Source organism: Mixophyes fleayi, chromosome 4, assembly GCF_038048845.1.
Source record: "Mixophyes fleayi isolate aMixFle1 chromosome 4, aMixFle1.hap1, whole genome shotgun sequence".
Classification (NCBI taxonomy): domain Eukaryota; kingdom Metazoa; phylum Chordata; class Amphibia; order Anura; family Limnodynastidae; genus Mixophyes; species Mixophyes fleayi.
This window is the reverse complement of record NC_134405.1, coordinates 119,863,026-119,885,558: the sequence shown is the minus strand read 5'-3', so window position 1 is coordinate 119,885,558 and position 22,533 is coordinate 119,863,026. Positions and strand designations below refer to the sequence as shown.

Here is a 22,533-nt window from a genome sequence, read left to right as displayed (position 1 = left end):
AACTGCCGGATATGGGGGTGGTTCTATTCCATTCCATTTTATATGGAAAATGCAACTTTAGCATTTATTACCTACACTGTCAAGACACTATTATCTTCTGTGTATGACACTTCATTACATTATATTGTGTACGAATAGTGTAATCCACCTTTTGCATTTATAGCTAACACTGTCTAGCCACATCTCTCTGCTATAGTTAGGCGTAATTATACACATTAGTATGCCTGTCATTGAAATAATACTCTGTTGTGAGCTGAACGTATCTTGATATGCGTGATTCAAAATGCACACGCAAGACCGCCATTTTTGCATATGTATACCTTCAAGGAGCAAAATTAATCAATCTTTAAATTAGGAAGACAGTTGTTGGCAGCGCTTATCCTTAACACTGCATATCTGTGTGTATCTAGCAAAATGAAAACATGAGGTATTGGTCCATACTTTGATCAAAACATTTAAGCCTGCATCCCAGCATCAAGGGCACCTCATTATATGCAGGTCCTACACCAGTGGTTCCCAAACTGTGTGCCTAGGCTCCCTGGAGTGTCTTGGCAATCTCACAGGGGTGCCTCAGCCAGGGCCAGTGGTAAGCAAGGCGGGGGACTACTTGGTAATTATTTTGGCTTAGGGGTGCCTTGAAAAAATTATGGAGACCGTAACCGTGCCTTTAACTGAAAAAGTTTGGGATCCACTGTCCTACACTGATCTATATGCTTTAAACACCAATAAAATGCAGCTAAAATCAGATGCACTCACCTCCCAGGTATCATGAGACACGGGGGTGCTGAGCCGCCGCGACTCTCTCCTGCTCCCTGGCTGTGTCCCGGCTGTCGTCATAATGACCAGGATATCACTTCAGGTTTTTGTCCCGGCCGTCACTATGGCAACAGCCGGGGCACTCTCATTTCACCGCATAACATCCTGTGTATCCACATTGCTGACCAGCTCCCTGTTCCTGTGTACTCCTGTATCCTGATTGATCTCCTGTTGTGACCCTTTGCTTCACTTCGGATTCTGCCTGTACCCCTGTGCCCTTTGACTTTTGCTTGTAATTGAACCATCCGTGTTTGCAGCCAGCCCTGATCATTTGGTTATCCTGCTTGTTTGTTACCCATGACCATCTGCCTGTATTTGACACCCACTTCCAGTATTCCGGTTACCTTCTCCTTGTACTGATAAGATATGCTTCTACTACCTTTGAGCGTAAGTCCTGGGGTATCTGAGTACCTGCAAACAATAACAGTTCTATGGGATAGGCGGCTGCTAAAGGTGAAGACCTCTGTTAGCCTAGTTCTAAAAGTTCATCTAATAACTGCAGTCCTAATACCAGGTATAGGAGCTTACATATGAACTAATACCTCATGTTTTCATTTTGCTAGATACAGACAGATATGCATTGTTAAAGATACGCGCTGACAACAACTTTCTTTTTGTTTGGTATACATATATGGGCATTTATATCAGTACCATATTTAATATGGGATTTACAGAGCACGGGTTTATTTTTTTTCAAACTTTACATCAAGCCCAAGGTGTTCCTACACAGAAGAAAAACATGAAAATGACAGGGTCAAAAAGACAAGACCGTTCAAAAGTCCCTCCAGATAAAGTAGATGATTCATTTGTGATGTCAACATTCCATATCAGGCCAGAATTAGGTGTAAATAAGGTAAATTAATTAAATTTTAGAGGAGAAAGCAGGCCATCAATGTAGAGATTTCCACACAACAATTGGGATATCTAATTATTAAATTACTTTATATTAAAATTAGATTAAATTGTAACCTGTGTATAGTGGCTGATCAAATTCAAATGATTGGGTAAGACCTCTAAAGAGACAGGGTAAAAGGAGGGGAGTAGAAGACCTCCTAGAGAGCAACAGACGCCAAGGAATAAGAAAATAGATGAAGAGAAGCAGAAAATGAGAGGAGACAGAGCGCACAGAAAGAGATCTTTGCTATAGTTCTATCTCAACTAATATAATTTCGGATTGGAACTTCTAGTGTTTTAGGTAGGTTTAGCAAATGAGCATGACAGCATGTTTATGCTGGTATACACATAAGTAACTATTAAAAAATAGAAAGATTGTTGTTAGTTGCCCCAAAAGTAACATGTGTGGAGCGCTATAGCTTCCATAAGGAAGAACCTGAAGATACATCCATTATGACCAGCACTCTCCATTTAAAGTTGCTGCTTCGTCTAGCCATTTCCCCAAGGCTCCGCTGTAGCTGTGTGACACTGTGCACGGGGTGTCTGAGAAGACTAATATCAAGTCAGAAGAACAGAGCTTGCATCTGAATTATAATAACTTCTGGCAGTGCAGCATTAAAGTATGATCCACATAAGCAACTTTTTTTTAACATTGTTTGAGACATATGATGAAAACATAGACCCTAACGACATATCGTTTGGTCTATTCTGTCCATTTGTTATCCGTGACAACTTCAGACCCTATTTGATGCTTGTTTTATAACCCCCTCCCCCTAAACATTTCCTTGTCACACATTATGGTTCATGACCTACCCTTGTCGCACATTGTGGTCCATGACCTACCCTTATCACACATTATGGTCCATGACCTACCCTTGTCACACATTGTGGTCCATGACCTACCCTTGTCACACATTGTGGTCCATGACCTACCCTTGTCACACATTATGGTCCATGACCTACCCTTGTCACACATTATGATCCATGACCTACCCTTGTCACACATTGTGGTCCATGACCTACCCTTGTCACACATTGTGGTCCATGACCTACCCTTGTCACACATTATGGTCCATGACCTACCCTTGTCACACATTATGGTCCATGACCTACCCTTGTCACACATTGTGGTCCATGACCTACCCTTGTCACACATTATGGTCCATGACCTACCCTTGTCACACATTGTGGTCCATGACCTACCCTTGTCACACATTGTGGTCCATGACCTACCCTTATCACACATTATGGTCCATGACCTACCCTTGTCACACATTATGGTCCATGACCTACCCTTGTCACACATTATGGTCCATGACCTACCCTTGTCACACATTGTGGTCCATGACCTACCCTTGTCACACATTATGGTCCATGACCTACCCTTGTCACACATTGTGGTCCATGACCTACCCTTGTCACACATTGTGGTCCATGACCTACCCTTGTCACACATTGTGGTCCATGACCTACCCTTATCACACATTATGGTCCATGACCTACCCTTGTCACACATTGTGGTCCATGACCTACCCTTGTCACACATTGTGGTCCATGACCTACCCTTATCACACATTATGGTCCATGACCTACCCTTGTCACACATTATGGTCCATGACCTACCCTTGTCACACATTATGGTCCATGACTTACCCTTGTCACACATTGTGGTCCATGACCTACCCTTGTCACACATTGTGGTCCATGACCTACCCTTGTCACACATTGTGGTCCATGACCTACCCTTGTCACACATTGTGGTCCATGACCTACCCTTGTCACACATTGGGGCAGATTCAATTCTAAAAAAAAAATGCCACGTAGTGTCCCGGAACGGCCACTAGACATTATGTGGTGATTTTCTTGTTGTGAAAGTACCGCTCACTTTTGCTTGTACCACATAGAGGTGTGAGCAAAAGTAAGCGTTACTTTTTACCATATAAACGGTAATAAAGTGCACCCAATTAAAACTGCCCCATTATGTTCCCCAACCCTGTCCTTGTAACACATTATGCACCCAAACCCTCCCATTGTCCCACATTATTATTAACTTTTTGTATTATGCCCCAAGCTATGTTACCCATTATAAAACAGAAAATTGTGGTATCCTAGGTGCTCACACTAGCGGAAAGCTTATTAGAAATAGGGAACCACCTACCATACCTGAAAAACAAATTGAACAAGCATACACATTATGCCTCCCACCCTTCCCTTGTCACACATGTCCTTCCCCCCATCATTCCACACATAATCCCCCTCCCATTTTGTCACATATTTTACTGCACCTCTTCTCCACCATCTCTAATCTTACATCTGCTCACAGTGCAGCTCCTCCATGCGGAATTAAGGAGACTGTGCCTGTACCAGTGACACCCACTGATGACGGCATTGGCACTATACACAGTGTCTCCTCCTTTCCTGTCCAATGGAACTGTGCAAGCAGCTGTGAAGAGCAGCCCTCTGATCCCATCCTTTACCAGCCACCAAAGCAAGGTATTAGCTGGTGGAGGAGGACAGAGTCAATTATCCAAAGCTTAGACAGAGTCATTTGAGAATGGCCCAATGGCCTCCCAAGTTGTCCCTGTGTCTATGCCATGCATGTTTAAATCCCCCATCTAGTTTAGCCTCAACTACCTCTGTTGTGAGCATATCCCATCTATGCACTACCATCATGATTCAGTAAATTTATTTTTAAATAAACACAATTGACTTTTGCTTAATTCTAGTCATAGGATGATCATGTTTAGTAGTCATTGTTGTGACCACACATATTGGATTAAAATGACCACTATAGCAATTGGAATCCTTGCACACATGCAGGTTGATAAGAGATTATCAAAGTTAATCAGAAATACTTACCAGGGGATGGACCAATATTTGTTATGAAGCTGATAGGTGAGCTGAGAGGCATGTGATATATGTAGGGAATAGATGGCTTTGCAGTTGTGAGATTTTCTACACATTCCCAAAAACACTGGGCCTGTTTGATTAAGGAAAGTAAAGAAAAAAAATGGGTAACTTTGCACCTTGGCAAAACCATGTTGCATTGGAAAATGTGATGGCAGATTTATAGTTGGATAAGGCGTGTTCTAGATCAACTTTAAATTTCAGTGTACAAGTAAAGCTATTTGTGTGCTACATGAAAAAATAGCCAGTATTTATCTTATGTGCAAAATAAAAAACAAATTTGCACCCCTTGCATTGTAACATGGCTTTGTCCAGGAGAAAACATACTAATTTTTTTGCCTTACTTTCCTTAATGAATCAGGCCCACTTTCTGTCCATGATGGAGATTTGAATAATATTGCAGTCCATAATGCAGAATGCCAAGAATCCCACACCTTTGTTTAAAGGTCCACATGAAGTTTGTATGATTTATGTATCTTCTCAGAGAAGCAAAAGCTGATTTATCATTTGGAATAAAAGATTCATAAATGGATCAGTTTGTATAGCATGTTTATGGGGCTAATAGCAGGTTAACAAAAAAGTTTTACAAGTTACATAGTTTTGTGTAAACAGTGCCATCTTGTGGCTGAAATAGAAAACCGATTTATTCTAATTAATATATCCTTCGAAATTATGAATGTCTGTAAAAGCAAGTTCATCCTATTTGTATGAGACTACATGCCCCCAATTTACAACTAACACCTTGGTTGTAACTTGTAAGGCAGGGTATTTGCCCTTTGCAGATAAATGACATTAGCTGTTAGAAACTCCCAAATAACAGCAAAGGCAAAGTCTGAAACTAACCAAATAATCTGATGTCTTGTGAAATATAGGCATACAAAGATACAACCTGCTGAATAGTATAACAGTAGCAGTCAATGCAATCTGCAAACACTGACAGGCTTTGGGCCAAAAGATCTTTGACAGCATGATATACAAGTTCACTGAAAGCTTTTAAATAGCCCTTAAGCTGTGTAAACTAAAATGCAGTCGACATATTTATAAAAGTTATACATAATAAATGAGCTATAAGTATTATATACACATTTCATAGTATGAATGCTACCAAAAAATAGATATTAAAAATATATAACTGCACCTCAATAGATGTAATATCATTGTTATATTATTTTTTATATTTTTGTATTATTGTGGTAGAGTAACTAGTTCTGCCTGCATGCAGCATTCATGTGATCTAATTGCAATGAAACCATTGAGCTTGTGTATTTCATATGCATCCAGACTTACATGGCTGATTTGGTAACCCTGTATAAGGATATAGACATGATTTAATCCATTAAGTAAATACATATATAAATAAAGTTCAGATGCATTTTGTAAATAAGACCAATTCGTTTTCTTTTTATAACTGAGGACTTCGGGGGTCTATTTGTTATAGGTAGAAGAGCCCTAAATCCAGTGAAAACATGGTATCGTATCGTTGGCGATTGCCTTGGCAGGCAGCCTCCTGTGATGGCTTCCCCACACAAAGCATGGCGAAACCTATTTGAGAAGGATTGCGGTGGTACCTGTATCACCACAATCCACTGAATGCAATTGCCATCTTAGGATGTGATTGCAGAAGCAATAGTGGAACACATGATTTATTTACTTAAATAAAGCATTGTTTCCATGTAAAAATAATTTTAAATTGTTAAAAAAAAATCTATTTTTCTTTGAATTTGCTACTGGAAGCCCAAGACCGAGCTTTCAGGGCAGTGCGCATGGTGAGGCCGAGGCGTTGTCTGTAACCGCAGTCAGAGTTAGTGCCTAAAGTTCGGTCACCACCACCCAGTATTTACTGTCAATGTTAATGCTAAAGCTTTGCCATACTTGGAAGTAAGGTAATTGTTAAAGCCAGAGATGTGGTACACTTGGAAGCTAGGCACTTATCAGAAAGCAGGGTCAAGGTTAATGCCAAAGATTTGGTACACTGAAGATCAGTCCAAAGAACATTATGGAAAGCTAGACTTTGGTACATGGACACAATAAATTGGCAAAGCTAAAGCCAGAATGCTGGGTAAAGATTGTTTGAGGTGTACACGGCTCCACTGATGAAGCAACTCCTGAGTCCATATAGTTTTCTCTGTGAGAGCAGGTAAACATTAAAGTTACAACATGACTCTCCATGACTCTCTCTGGGCAGCATCGCCAACCTTCCCCAGCACCCGAGACCCAGGGCCGGTGCTAGGGTCCACGGCGCCCTAGGCATTTTTAAAAAATCGCCGCCCCCTGCAAAAATCGCCGCCCTCCTCCCTCCTCACCTTGTCTCACCACTGCCGTCTCTCTGCTCCGTCTCCTCCCCTCCACTCACTGACACTAGTAAGTGGAGGGGAGGAGACGGAGCAGAGAGGCGGCGGTGGTGACAAAATAGCCTCTTCCCCCCTCCCCGTGCATCTGAATGCTGTGCGGCGGCCGTGACAGGTATGCTCAGTGGTCGCCGCACAGTTTTAAAGTCTATTAGAATTCTGTGGCGCCCTCCAGGTGCCCTCCAGAGCCCGGTGCCCTAGGCAAGTGCTTAACCTTGCCTAATGGGAGCGCCGGGCCTGCCGAGACCCATACATGCAAAACCTTCCTGTGCCTCAACCAGGATGCCAAGGGCAAGACCAATCTGGCTATACACTGTAGGGAAGGGTGACAGTGTTGCTGCAGTTTGTGACAAACACTCACATACATGAACAGTTCATGCATGCATCCATATCATATTCAGTACATTGGGAGTTCCACCTAGTATTGTACCCTGCATTTAGATGATAATTATTGTTGTTTATACAGTAGGAAAGGTCTTTTGTCAGCCATTTGTCTCAGTTGAGAATGGGAAGGGTGGGCAGATGGAAGTTGATAAACCCGTTTAAGAAGGTGAACTATCTTGGTCAGAGCTATGGACAATTCATTGGCTCCTCCACACGTGATGGCTTGATAGCACATAATATGTAAATCAGTGATGGACAACCTGATACCCTTCAAGGGCCACATGTGTGGTCCTCTTATATTCAGCGGGGCCGCAGGTCAAGCTCAGCAGAGCATAAAGCAAAGAATCAGAGAAGGGGCATAAACCACAGAAAGGGATTGGCAGGTTCTATCACAAGGTTGAGCTGAGGGCTTCAGGTAAAGTCTTGGACGGCTGTCTGTTGCCCATCACTTGTGTAGATGTAAGAATTTAACAGAAACTAAAAGAAGAACGAAAAATACAGTTCTGAAAATCATGTCTAAATTCTGTCTTTTTTAGGAGATGGATTTAAACCTTGGAGATTTGCTGTGTGCTAAACAGGTGATATCACTTATTGGATACGACTGAAAACTGCAATGAACTCTACTTTTATAAGCAGCTTTTCTGACTTCAAACAGATTTGCTTCTGTGTATTCCCACTTTACAAGTCTAAAAAAATATATGAGAGCATCCAACCTTCATATCTCTCCTCGTGTAGTTCTTGCAAATCCCTCATGTAATTTCTTGATGTCCTGTTCTTCAAAAAGCAAATGTGTTTCCAGGGAAGAAGCTGTGATTTTTTTGAGACATCTCACACTGAGAACATTAACCTGTTCAGTGCTTGATGTTTTTCAAATGACCAGCAAATTATTAAAGGAAAGTAAGTTCTCAATGTGTCAAAACAGGCTTTATTCATTGCAAATTTTATCCAAACCCTTGTTCAATGGAAAAGGAGCACAACTAAAAAGAAATAGAATGGATGCAGAACATTTAGATATTGATTAATGATTTGAAAAATAAAGACCAAACTTGTTGAAAGTCATTAACACCGCTCTTTGAGAAGACTTAATGATATATACTGCAGTGCATGGTTTAGTCTAAGTATATTCAGTGTTACCTTTGTTCACGATGAAGCCTAGATTACAATAGACACCAAGCCATTTTCCTGTAGATCCGATCCACTGCTGAGGGTCACTGTCATGCTGGGTTAAACTAATTGATTTCTTTGAAGCCTTGCAAGAGGGAACAAGAGGCTAGATTTACTAAGCTGCGGGTTTGAAAAAGTGGGGATGTTGCCTATAGCAGCCAATCAGATTCTAGCTTTCATTTATTTAGTACCTTCTACAAAATGACAGCTAGAATCTGATTGGTTGCTATAGGCAACATCCCCACTTTTTCAAACCCGCAGCTTAGTAAATTTAGCCCAAGGTGTTTGTCCAAAACTGGGATGACACATATGATGCGTCATCTTTCAAAATATAATAGCTCCATAACTGTAATAATGTTTTTCACATGTTTTTCTACTGGGTATGGTTGTGTTGTTGTGGTGCTGGTGACGGGGAGCAATAAATGCTGAATACAAAGGCTAAATTATCTATGGGGGAAAAGTCCTATTGACAGATAATAAATCGGTTACCTGTAGTGATAACCCTACTATTGTGGTGATAACCAAGTCAGCGATGAGATTCGCCGACTTTTAGAAAATATCACAGATTAATATCTTTTAATAAAGCTTTATTCTTTGAATATACCATCTTTTAATGTGTAACCATTTTAAGATACTGTAATTTTTATTCTTCTTTAATAATATCTATTTTTTTTACTTTTTTACATTGGTGGAACTGAAAGCCAAAATCTGGGCACAACACATGTGCAAGCCCGCTAGCCGGCTCACACATGCGTACAGCTATAGAGACTGGCCTAGCAAAGTGGTAAGTTACCACTCTGGGGCAGTATCGTCAAGGCAGCTGAGTATTCCTCAACTGCCTCGGTGATAGTTGTTTTGGTAAATTATGGCGATAAGTAATGGAGATGCAAAGAGTAAGTGGGGGCTATGCGAAGGCAAGGGAGAAGATCAGAACAAGGGCAGGGGCCTAGTGTCAAGGTTTAAAAATGAGGTTGGAGCGCTAAAGGCAAAGGTAACAGAAGCAGGAGGATACAAGAATTAGAGGGCCCTGCTTGCAGGATCTTACAATCTAACGGTAAGGGTCAGATTAACAAAAAACACAAAGTGGAGAGTCAGGGTGAGTGGACTAGAAGTGGACCTGAAGGGATATATGAACAAGAGTGGGTAGTATGAGAGACACAGGAACAATGAAGGCGAGGTGTACTATGACTAGTAAAGAAGGATCATGAAGAGGCGGGTTGTGGAAGGCAAGGGAGAGGATAGACAGAGGACGTGTTTCCTGAACAGGAGAGTTTTAAGGGATGATTTGAAGTCTTCAGACTAGGGGATAGCCTGATAAAATGAGGGAGATCGCTCTAAAGAAGGGGGGCAGCACGGGATAAATCTTGAATGCGGGAGTGACACGTGGTAAACAGATGGGAGGTGATGCGGAAGTCGTTTGATGAACGTAGAGGTTGAGAAGAAGTAAGAAAGGATATGAGGTTGAAGACATAAGGAGCAGAGGAGTTAGAGAAGGCTTTGTAGGTGAGGGTGAGGAGTTTAAAGAGGATTCTGTAATTGAGAGGGAGTCAGTGCAGTGTTTGACAGCGAGGAGAGGCTGATGTAGAACGGAAAGAGAGGAAGATTATTCTCACTGGAGCATTGAGTTAGGACTGAAGAGAAGCAAGATGGGTGCAGGGGTTTGATACGAGCTATATTGTGGAGATGAAAGCGGCAGGATTTGGTGAGGGATTCAATACGAGGGGTGAATAAGTAGGAGTAGTCGAGGATGACATCCAGACATTGAACATGAGGAAAAGAAGAGACGTTGGTTTTACCACTAGTGATAAAGAGGATGGGCAGGTAGGAGACTCTAGAGGGAGGGTAGGAGACTCTATTCAGATTTGACCATGATCAGTTTAAGGAAACATTGGAACATCCAGGAGTGATGACAGAGATGCAGCAGGACACCTTGGTGAGGAGGGAAGGGGAGACGTCAGGAGATGAAGGCCGAAGGGACTGATAAATTCACCCAGTGAAGAGGTGTACAAAGAAAAGAGCAGAGGGCCAAGGAAGGAGCCATGAGGGACTCGTACAGAAAGTGGGGAAGGTGAGGAGGAGGAGCCCAAGGTAGAAACAGATAAAGAGTGGTTAGAGAGATAGGAGGTAAACCATGAGAGGACAGTGTCAGAAAGGCCTATGGTGCAAAGGGTGTGCAACAGGAGAGGGTCAACTGTGTCTAAGGCTGCATATAAGTCCTAGAGGATAAGCAGGGAGTAATGGTCTTTGGATTTGGCAGATAGAAGATCATTAGTGACAGAATCCAGATTGGAGCGGATCGAGGAGGGAGTTGTCGGAGAGGTAGCTAGTCAGACAGTTGTAGACAAGCCATTCAAGCAATTCAAAAACTAAAGGGAAGAAAGAGATATGGCGGTAGTGCGGGGGTCAAGATTTGTTTTTTTAAGAATAGGTGAGACAAGCACATTTTTAAAGGATAAGGGAAAGATACCAGTCGAGAGGGATAAGTTGAAGAGGTGGGCAAGGTGGAAGCAAGAAGTAGGCGAGAGGGTTCTAAAAAGTTGGGATGGAATCTAGGGGGCAAGGGGACATAAGTAGAGAACAGACTTCCTCACCTGGGTGGAGGGAGCACATAGGATAATGGCTGGAGGACAATGGGGGGGGGGTGAGGTGATGGGGTATGAGAGAAGTGGGAGAAAGAGATTTTGTAAAGAACGTGGCAAAGTCAATGGCAGTGATGGAGGGTCGAAGTGGGGGTGGAGATATGAAGGAGTTGAAGGTAGCAAAGTGGCAACAGGGTTGGATGACTGAGATAAAATGAGAGACTTGAAGAAGGATTGTTTGGCTAGAAAGAGGGAAAAGCTGTAGAAAGAGAGGATAAACTTGATAAACTTGAAGTGAAGAAAATCTGCCAGGGAATGAGATTTCCACGAGTGGTGTTCAGCAGTATGTGAACATTTCTTAAGAAAGTGTCACGGTTGGGAGTTGGAACGACAAAGGGTGTTAAGATTATGCAGTGAGAGTGTGTTTAGGTGAGAGGAGAGGTGTGGTAGATGAGGAGAGGGTGAAGGAGAGGAAATGATGGTCAGAAAAAGGGACTTCATATATGAAGTCTGAAAGAGTGCAAAGGTGGGAGAAAAAAAGTCAAGAGCCAAGACAGTGGGTGGGGGAAGAGGTCCATTGTGATAGGCCAAAAGATGAGGAAAATGCAAGAGTTCTGATGGAACCTGGTCAGAGAGGTTATCAATGGGGATGTTAAATTCACCTAGAATAATAGAGGGGAGGTCTGACAAGAGGCAGTGGGGGAGTCAGGCTGCAAATCAATCAATGAATTGGGAGGTGGGGCCAGAGGGGCCGGAAAATGACTGTGACATGGACATTAATAGAATAGAAGATATGGATGGAGTGGACCTCAAAGGAGGAGAACATAAGGGAAAGCTCAGGAGGGAATGTACATGTGGGGGGAAGAAGGATGTCCATGCCTCCACCAGCACAGTCTCTAGACCTGGCAGTATGGGTGAAGAAAGGCCACCATCAAATAGATCAGCAAAGGAAACATTGTCAGAGGAGTAGAGCCAGTTTTTGGTGATAGCAAGGAGGTTAAGAGAGTTGGATATGAAGAGGTAGTGGACAGAAGGCAGTTTATTGCAGATGGATCCGGTGTTCCAAAGCACACAAAAGAAAGGGAGAGTGGGAAGTGGGAAAATATGGAGGACTTTGGCAGGGTTACAGGTGCTGAATGGTGTGCTGGGTCAAGAAAGCAGAATAGGGCAGAGAGAGAGTATGAAAATAGGACTTGAGCAAGGAAGCATGGTATGAGGAGAAGGGAGGACAGGACAGAAATGTAGAGGAGAAGGAAAGAAATAATTAAAGAGGAGGCTTTAGCGAGAGAGAGAGGGATGGAGGGTATGGGGGCGATAGGTGAGGGAGCCACAGGATGTGAGAACGTAGTAGGGAAGTAGGAAGGGGCAGGTGGAAGTGGAGAGAGGCAGCAAGGGAGACAGTGGATATAATTGACATCAGCTAACAGGATACTGAGCAAACAGTATGCAGAGAGAAGTATCAAAATAAAGTAACAAAATAGAGTAATGAAGTTAAGATACAGCATACAGTAACATAAAGTGTGACAATGGATACTGTACCAGATACAGCATACAGTAATTTATAGTGCAATAATGAGTACTATACCAGCAAAAAGGATATAAATAGTCCATAAGGAAATGGGCTGGAGGACGATAAAACCCAAAAAATGGCAGATGGGAGACAGTCCATGAGAAGATACAGTGAGTCCAAGGAGGTCCCAGAGAGAGGAGCAGAGGGAAGAGACTGGGTCTCAGGGTGGTACAGGAAAGGGTAATCCAGGGATATGTTAGATGAGAACTAGGTCTTGAGAGGATGAACAGCATCAGGGGAAGACTCAAGAGGAAAACATCAGGAGAGGCCCAAAGGATGGAGCTGCAGGAGCTGGCATTAGGAGAAGGCTGCAGGATGGAGGCTGTGGAGGGCTGACAGCGGAAGAAAGCCATAGGAGGGAGACAGTAAAAGGTAGGCTGATCGTATCGATGGAGGCTGGATTTGAAGGTTGCAGCAAGGCCCAGCAAGTGACTATGCCAGAGCCGCAGTCTCCAGTAATCTCTTCAGATTCGGTCGCGGAGTAGGCAACATCAATGTAGAGGCTGGAGGCTAGATTCATAAGTGATCAGAACAGAGCCGGGGTAAGTGATGAGAGCAGAGCTGGGGCTACTCCAAGTGAACTCAGATCCCAAAAGATGGACCACAGCAGAGAGCTCATGCAGCACGTCCATAATGCTCAGAAGCCAGAAGTAGTTGTTTTGGTAAATTGTGGCGTTAAATGATTTTTTTTCATCACTGAGGTAAGAAGCGATAAAAAATCAGCCTTGCTGGAGAAAGGGGCCAATGAATAAAGTCCCTGACTCTGGGCATTATTAATAGACATATCATGGTTTTATTTGTATACTTTAAAATGCAGCTAAAAAGTCATAAATAATTCTCTAGAAGCTATAATTATTATCTTTTATTTATATGGCACAACAGCGGGTCCGCAGTACCATACAGAGTGTAACAAAATAGAGTAATGAAGTCCCTCATGTAATTTCTTGATATCCTGTTCTTCAAAAAGTTAATGTGTTTCCAGGGAAGAAGCTGTGATTTTTTTGACAGACATCTCACACTGAGAACATAAATCTGTTCAGTGCTTGAGTTTTTTCAAATGATCAGTAATTATAAATGGGAAGTACGTTCTCAATGTGTCAAAACAAACATATTTCATTGCAAATGTTATCCAAACTCTTTTTCAATTGAAAAAAAACCATGTTTAAATAGAAATAGAATGGTTGCAGGACATTTAGATATTGGTCAATGATTTAATAATTAAAGCCCAAATTTGTTGAAAGTCATTAAAAAAACGCTCATTATGAGTCTGTTTTTTTGAGAACACTTAATGATATATACTGCAGTGCATGGTTTAGTCTAAGTACATTCTGCGTCACCTTTGTTCATGATGAAGCCTAGATTACAATAGACACCAAGCCATTTTCCTGTAGGTCTGATCCAATGCTCAGGGTCATTGTCATGCTAGATTATCTTTTTGATTTTTTTGAAGCCCTGGAAGAGGGCACAAGTCATTTGTCTAAAACTGGGATGACACATTTGATGTCACCTCTTCCAAAATATAATAGCTCCATCACTGTTCTTCTAAAATATTTTCTATTCTTTAATAATATCTATTTTTAAGTGGAACTGAAAAGCCCAAATCTGGGCATAGCACATGCACAAGCCGGCTCACCCATGCGCACAGCTACAAAGACTGCCCCAGTAAACTGGTAAGATGACCGTTACCACTCTGGGCTAGTTTCGCAGAGGCAGCTGTGTATTCCTCAACTCCCTCAGGGATAGTTGTTTTGGTAAATTGCAGCAATAACTGAATTTTTTTTATCAATGAGGTAAGCAGCGATAAAAACAAATCAGCCTTCTGCTGGAGAGTGGGGCCAATTAATAAAGTCCCTGACTCTGGCATAATTAACGGAATTATCAGAGGTTTCATTGTAAACATTAAAATGCACCCAAAAACTAATAAACAATTAAATAAAAACTACTGATAATAATATAAATATCAAATATATACATAACATCTTTGGTTATAAAACATTTTCCTAACATTTTTTTAACAAATATCCACCTATATATTTTGATATCTTTAGCATGCATTGTGAAGATACTCCATGTAAAAGCTGTTATAACTTGTTGCAGAAATGACCACTTACTAGTTCATTGGAATTTACACCTTAGATATAGTTTAATGCAGTGTACTAGACACATGACAAGGGCAGTACTGTTTGTCGAGCAGCATGGACATGGTTCGGTCCCTTTCCAGTCTATAGAAAGCAGCTAAGATATAAGTGATGAGATATAAGTAAGATATAAGTTAGATATAAGTAAGATATAGGTTAGACAGAAGGGCAGATGAGGTGCATTATTACTAATTTAGGCTATAACAACTCACAATGCTGTAGCTCTAACTCTAAATAGGGCTTTGCTGTCATACTTAATGTTCTTATATGTTGAATATGATGTGTAGATGATGTCTTGGCCAGGCTTTGATTCCGCCTAATTAAGTGTGTAATATTTAGCTTTCGAAAGTTAATTAGAGATCTAAAAAGTAAAGACAGAGGGACAATGTAATTGTGCATTTTCAGTGTAACAGTGATAAACCAAAGGGGAACAGAAAGCGTTGCTAAATTGTGGTAATAGAAGTTTACATGACGCTCCAGACCTTCTGTGAGGGAAGAAGCCAAACACTTCATCAGAGGTTAGTCTGCTTCATTTATCATCCTCCTGAAGGGAAGTACATGGCACAATTTTTCAAATGCCAGCATCTAGATATTGACTTTGTAGTGAGAATAACTGCTGTTTAATGACTTTGCAGTGAAACCATAGTTAATCATCAAGACTTTTTTTAAACCTCAAAGGAGGGATGAGATGTTAAAAACGGTTCATTTCCCAATTTCATGTGAAAAATGGATTGAATATTTGTTTACAGTTTATATAACTGGACAATAATTTTTTTGCCACAGCATAAAAATGTGCTGAATTGTTATACTTACAGTGCATCATATGTGAGTCAAAAGTCTACACAGGTCAGTGGGAATGGGAATCATAATTATTTTATATAGCTTACTATTTTCTTTTAATTTCATGGTTTTTAATTAATTCATTTTTTTAGTGGACACTGATCGATGGTTTTATGAGCTATGTAATGCTGGTTTATTTTAATAAAACATTATAAACAAAAATGTTGCTATTAAAAAGTTCTGCTAGACTTTCTGGGACTTGTAAAATTAGAAGATATTTGACTAGCTGTGATAGTGGTGGGAGATGTTTGTCCTTTGCGCACTTCCTGTCGGCAACAGTACATTCTTCTTGAATAGTATGTGTATCAGGGGGAGGTGGGAATGTCACATATGTGCACACTGATGTGCTTCTTTCTCCATTTGCTCTTAACTGGATAAAAGTACAACAGTTTAACACAATATAAATTAGCTGTAGGCAACAAATACAACAAGTAGGTGGAGTAGTCTTTTCACATTCTACAATACACCACAGCAGAGGTGACACTACGATCCATTAATTTGCATTGGAAAGGTATTAATAAAGGTTGAACATTCTGCTGTCTCCTGAGTGCTCAGGTTCAAGCATATTGTGGACCAGACCAAAAGATTCTTGGGAGGAGCTGGGGAGGACCCAGCAGTCTAGTAGCGGAAGCACATATGGCATTCCTCAATCTTCGAATGGGGACAAATTTAATTATAGACCTGTGAGCCTGAACACAATGGGTCTCATGTAGTTGTTGGCAGAATGGGAGTAACTTAGGTACACACTAAAGAATTTTCCAACCGACGTGTTATCTCAAACAATTGTACCTACGACTGAAAGTCCGATCAGTCTGATGATTCATGCGTACACACTGACACGATTTACCTTCAGATCTGTGCTCTTCATCTGGTCCTCTAGTCTTCAGAGAATGACAGCACAATATTCATTCAGTCATTATTGTCACATAATCGCACTGATTAAAACCGCCTTTTTATAGCTATCCATGTGTCCTAATGAATTTCGTTAGCTTCCGTGACTCTGAAACTAAACATTCTGTCTCAGAAGGAACAAATGAATTACTGTATTCCTTCTACAGCACTCTCTACATGTATTCACCAGGACATTCATCGCTAGCATCAGCTGAAAAGAGCACGACTCTATAAACTCTATGGAGATCGTGAGCATAGGTGCATACACACATGATCGGTCGGTGATTGGTCGGAAAATATTAAACAGTACGACCAACCAAATGAGCCGACAATCGACATTTTGGAATGACTTTCGACTATCGTGTCACTATACACACTAACCCAACTTCCGACTGAACGTTCGTATGTCGGCTGATTTTCCCGATTATTGGACGAAAATGCTCCAGTGTGTAACCAGCCTTAGTCTAAAAAAAGAGCACAGAAAAATAGTGTATTTCTGCCCATATGCAGAACCGTGAACCTCTAAATTGGCAGCATTTTTTTGCACCTGTCCTGTAGCAGGTGCAAATATAGTTACGTCTTCTAACAAGCATATATGCAAATTTCTGCAGGTCTGCACGAATTGCTTTTGCACGAATAGTGATAAAATATCCCATACAGCTCCAAACTTTTGTGGAAGTACAATTTTACTTGCTGCAGTCACTCTAACCGATATCAATGTTATATTTGGAAGTCTACGGCGCATGAAACAAAAACTCCAAATAGTGGTGTTTTTGTTTTATTCGGACGTGTACCGAAAAAAATTGCATTGATACCCCTTTATGGTACTCACACTATGTTTCACCTCTCTATGCAGATGGGCATAAGTGTCAGAATCACTGAAGTCTGCATAGGGCATATATATGCATCTACTTTCTGGGCTTGTGCAGAGCGATTTCACGTAAGATACACTACGCAAATGTGTACGTCCCATTCTGGAGCAGCTCCATTGTCAGAATGGTTTCATGAAGGACCGACAATGCTTAACACATATACGATGACTTTTTATGAGGAGGTAAGTTTCAAACTGGATCTTGTAATACAATTGATATATTTGGATTTTGTTAAAGTGTTTTGATACTATCCTACATAACAGTCTGGTGAATCAAATGAGAGTACTAGGTCAAGGAAGAAATGGTTAGAGGATAGAAGACAAAAAATAATGTATAAATGGACATATTACACTGGTCTAAATTGTTTGGTGGTATAACACAGGGATCAGTATTGGGTCCTGCCATAATTAGTCTATTTATTGGTCTATTTATTAGCGACCTTGTAGATGGCCTAGAAAGTAAGGTTTCCATATTTGTTGATGACAGTAAGCTATCTAGTGTTATTAACATAGAGCAGGATAATAACTTGGTAAAGGAGATTTAAACAAAAAGGCAAACTGGGCCATTACCAGGGGCGGATCTAGAGAATATTTGTACCCGGGGCGATGTAGGGGGGGCGAATTAGGCCCCGCCCCCTTTTTGACATCTGAGGCTGCCGGCGGCTGCACACTATGTACAGGTCCGTTCAGCAGTGACAGGCAGGGACAGTGTGCTCCCCGGATGCTCTGATTGTGTTTAAAACACAATCAGAGCAGCCGGGCAGCACACTGTCCCTGCCTGTCACTGCAAACGGACCTGCACATAGTGTGCAGCCGCCGGCAGCAAGCCCCTGCTAGGGTAGGGGGCGCCCCCCCCCCTGGATCCGCCACTGGCCATTACAATCATATAGGTTAGATGTAGTGAGCCTAGATAGTTATTTTTCTACTTAGACATCAAATATTAACTGACAAAAGCTGAGTAGCAGTTATTTGAACGGCCCGTGGTCTATGCAAAGATCTGGAGTAGTTAAAGGTCTCTGGGCCCAGATGACAATTCTAAAACAAAAAGGAACCGCAGTCCTGCAGAAGCACCCGCACAACCTGATTAGATATAGAGAAAATCTAGTTTTGAATGTCACAGGAATTCTGTCAGTGATGTCATCACAGAGTATTCCTGCTTTAGAAAGTCTCCTATAATTGCACAACAAGTCTTTATGGTGCCTCTACATTTACAAAGAGAGAAAATAAGCAGAGAAGCTCTGGGCCAGAATGGTATAATTTGGGGTATCAGGTGGGTGCTGGTGCAATTTCCACCGCTCTTATCCCTATTGTTACTCCACTGGCACAAGGCATTACATCAACATACGCTGGCTGTGTGCAGTTGGTCAGTGCTAAAACAGGGACATTAAAATGTACACAAATATAAAGGATGTAAAATAAAGAGATCTCCTTACATTTCAGCAATAAAAATTACAACATTTCCACACCCACAGTCTGTTCAGGCCACATCCTCTGATCAACAATAAATTAAAATGGACATGCCAACAATACATTAGGATACACCCTAACTGGAATTCTGGACTGTTCCTCTAAAAAATGGGACTGTTTGGGTTTATGGAATCAGAGAAATTGTAGTCTGCAAATTTCCATATTTACAGAAATAAATGTTCAGAAAAACACGTGGATTTATTTTCCCTAAAACATGTGTATATTTTAGGTAAAACCCATGCGCATGATAAGGATCAATAAACCCCATTCCAGAAGGGCCTGTCAGTTGTGTCCAATTTCTAGATCCCAGAATCCTTTGCCCATTAGTTTAGCTAACACAAGGTTAAATATATAATCTTAATCTGTATTAATACATAGACTCTATGTATTATGTCATAGACAGAGAATATTTCCATTAACAATTACAGAAGTATATAAACAACCACAGCATGTACAAAATATATTTGAGTAACTAGTAGTTATTATTAATACATGGAGACATTAAAATTGTATTATTATTAACCTGTACTCCTCGAATGATTCCTGCATCTCTTCTTCTCCAAAAGGGCTCCATTCCATGTCATTTCTCTCATTTTGTTCTCGTTCCTGCAGCTCGGAGGCAGGCCTCATCTTCTTCTCCTCTGACAGGAAGTCGGGGAAACCTTTGTGCATCTGATCTGGGGAACAATAAGGTTAGCTCTCTATAATCTGTAATGCATCTACAGGGTTTGTGCTGTTTGATGTGATGCGTGTTCTACAGACTGCTTTGTGTTCAGCTGCTCAAGCTGTATAGAAAAAAATTCTCTTATGAAATCATTGTGACACCAGGGTAAATTAATGTCAGATTGAATATAAATACTCAAGCGAGAGATGTGATTAAACAAAGTGAAATGCGTTATCTGAAAGATATTTTTTTACTTGAAGGCTTCAAGTATACCACTAAAAATTTAAAGAAGAGACACAGCATGATGTTGTGTCCCGCTCTGAACTGCAGCCCAGCTGACGTGTCTGTCAGGTAGAGAGTATCTTTTAAGACACATTTGTGACCATATGAATCTCTATTTATACAGTAGATTATGCACAGCACATGATCTAAACATGAGAATAGTTTAGGAAAAAGCTTTAGCCATTTATTGCATCTTGATGATATAGAACATTCCGGAGCCCCTCATTTAAATGCACACATTGGGTATCATTTAGAGGTGATGTAAAAGTTACCAGTTTGTGTTTTGTCTTATGTTTCCAATTTTGTAATTTTAGTTATATGCATCTAAAGATACATGCATACTTGCCAACCTTTTTAAACTTCTATCCGGGAGATCCCAGTCAGGGGGGCGTGGTTGGAGGGCAGGAGGGGTGGGGTGGGGCGAATCGCAGCATTTTGGCCCTGCCATCCCGTCAAAATGCCGGGTTTTTTTACGCAGGGGTGGGGCCAAAATGACGCGATTCACCGCAAATCACGTCATTTTGACAGCAAGTTGCTGTATGCAGGATGCTTGCCTGCTCTCCCGGGAGTCTAGGAGACCTACCCAAATTTCGGGAGTCTCCCGGACATTCCGGGAGAGTTGGCAAGTATGGGTACCTGCCACCCTAAATCTAGCATATAGATGCATCCGAAATAAATATATGGTAATCATCATCATGAACTTGAAAACGGCCCCAACTTGTGCGGACACGGAATTTACTCTTAGTAAGGAATGTATTTCAAAGGTATGTGTAAACCTAAAGAGAGTGTCTGAAAGGGGTGTGCTTAACATCTGCATGCCCTTACTGTACTGTAGTTGCATGTGGACCCATGAGCCACATCCTAAACCGCAAGGGGCTGTAAGTGTTAGATATATGCAGTATAAAATGCTGGCTCAAGTTATGCACATTGCAACAAAGTTTACTTGCCGCAAAAAATGATGATGTACTCAGGGCCATCTTAACAACATTATGGGCCCCCGGGCAAAGCAGTGCACCGGGGGCCCCTAGATATAGATATAGATATATAGATATATACAGATACAGATATAGATATAGATATATACAGATACAGATAGATAGATGTACTTGCTCAGTGACCCTTGAAGGTTTTTTTTGCAGGTTTTTTTTCTTTTGCAGGATTATTTATTTTTATTAAGAGCCGTGCCTATGGGGCCCCCTTGCCCGTGGGGCCCCCGAGCAGCTGCCCATCGTGCCCAATGGAAAAGATGGCCCTGGATGCACTTGCGTCTAACACTAAATCATCCCCATTATTTGATTTGGCTGGATAAATAAATCATGTATTCTCTATGCCATGAAGATCCAGATTATTTTATTCTTTTAATCTGACTAATATAATTGTTCACAAATTTCAATGGGGAGATTTTAAACCAATGATCAGATAGGTGTTTCTATGTAATTACATGGTCAAAATGTTTTCCCACACAGTTTTAATGAGGAATATGGCTCTGTGTGGAGTGATAGGATCATCCCTACTTAAAAAAATTATTTGACTGATAAAATGGATCATCATTTGTCCTCCTATGTGTGGGTAAATTGCTGACAGGTGATAAACTGGGCAATCATGAATAACTGAATGACTCCAATTGTTGCTCCGGACCGCAAAAAAACGAGCACGTTAAAACTATTACCGTTTATACGGTAAACTTGCGCGTAAAAACCGTTAATACGGTAGTTTAGTAATTACCGTATAAACGGTAATAGTTTTAACGCGCTCGTTCTTCCGGCGGCCGGAGCAACAATTGAATTCCCCCCTCTGTGGTTAAATTTGAAAATGATATGTGCAATACTTTTTTTTTAAAAAATGAGAATTTAGAAAAAAAACTGCTGGTGTTTTGGACATAATTAAGAGATTTAAACATAAATGCATACACATTTATGAAAACTTGTGATCAAGAAAACTATGGTGTTGCCCATAACAACCATTAAGATTCTAATTGTCTTTTTGTAGTCAGCACAAACCTATATATAGAAATATTACATAGTGATGCAATTTATTTACCATACAAAAATTCCTATGCAGTAACAGTACTTAACATCTATTCGAACAAGGTTTTATTTTCCTAGTTTGACAATATATTTAAATACGTAGATTGTGCACTACAGCCCACACCTTGCAACTTACTGGTGATTTCTATGGTTACTAAACTCAGGCTGGAAGTTATAGAAGTCTCCCTTTGCCTTCATTAGCACTTTGTTTAGTATCTATGGAGACTGATAAGTGAGTCATTTCATCCAAATTTAGCATATGCAAAACTACACAGCATCAGGTGACAGCTTTTAACAATTGCATTTATTGTGTTCAATATGACAATTACCATCAGGCTCATTTAATAGGGCCAGATAAAGCTAATATAGAGGATATTTAGTTTGGCACAAATGCATCTATTTGTCTGCCTTGGGCAAAACATGGTACACGTGTACTTTCTCATGCAAACCCTCTGCGCGACAAGTTGCGAGATGGTAACACGAGTATTGGAAGAAGTGAAAACATCCCTTCCAAGCCTACTAATCACATTACCATCAAACTCATAATTAATTTGAACAATCCAAGTTTTTCTTGAAATACTATTTATTGCAGCCTCAGGTGAGGGAAATGGCCACACCCACTACACGGCATAACCCCTCCCTCTCTGGCGTCCAGCACACACACATCTGTCCGCATGAGGACTAACACTGG

General features: G+C 41.0%; 1 protein-coding gene across 4 annotated transcripts in view; it reads right to left on the bottom strand.

Moving 5' to 3' along the window:
* Positions 1–22,533, bottom strand: part of TJP1 (tight junction protein 1) — a 356,728-nt gene that overhangs the window by 332,445 nt on the left and 1,750 nt on the right. For all 4 annotated transcript variants that reach the window (XM_075208092.1, XM_075208093.1, XM_075208095.1 and 1 more), the window contains exon 2: positions 19,393–19,546. In XM_075208092.1, coding sequence (XP_075064193.1) covers positions 19,393–19,546 — 154 coding nt within the window. The remainder of the gene's footprint in view (positions 1–19,392; positions 19,547–22,533) is intronic.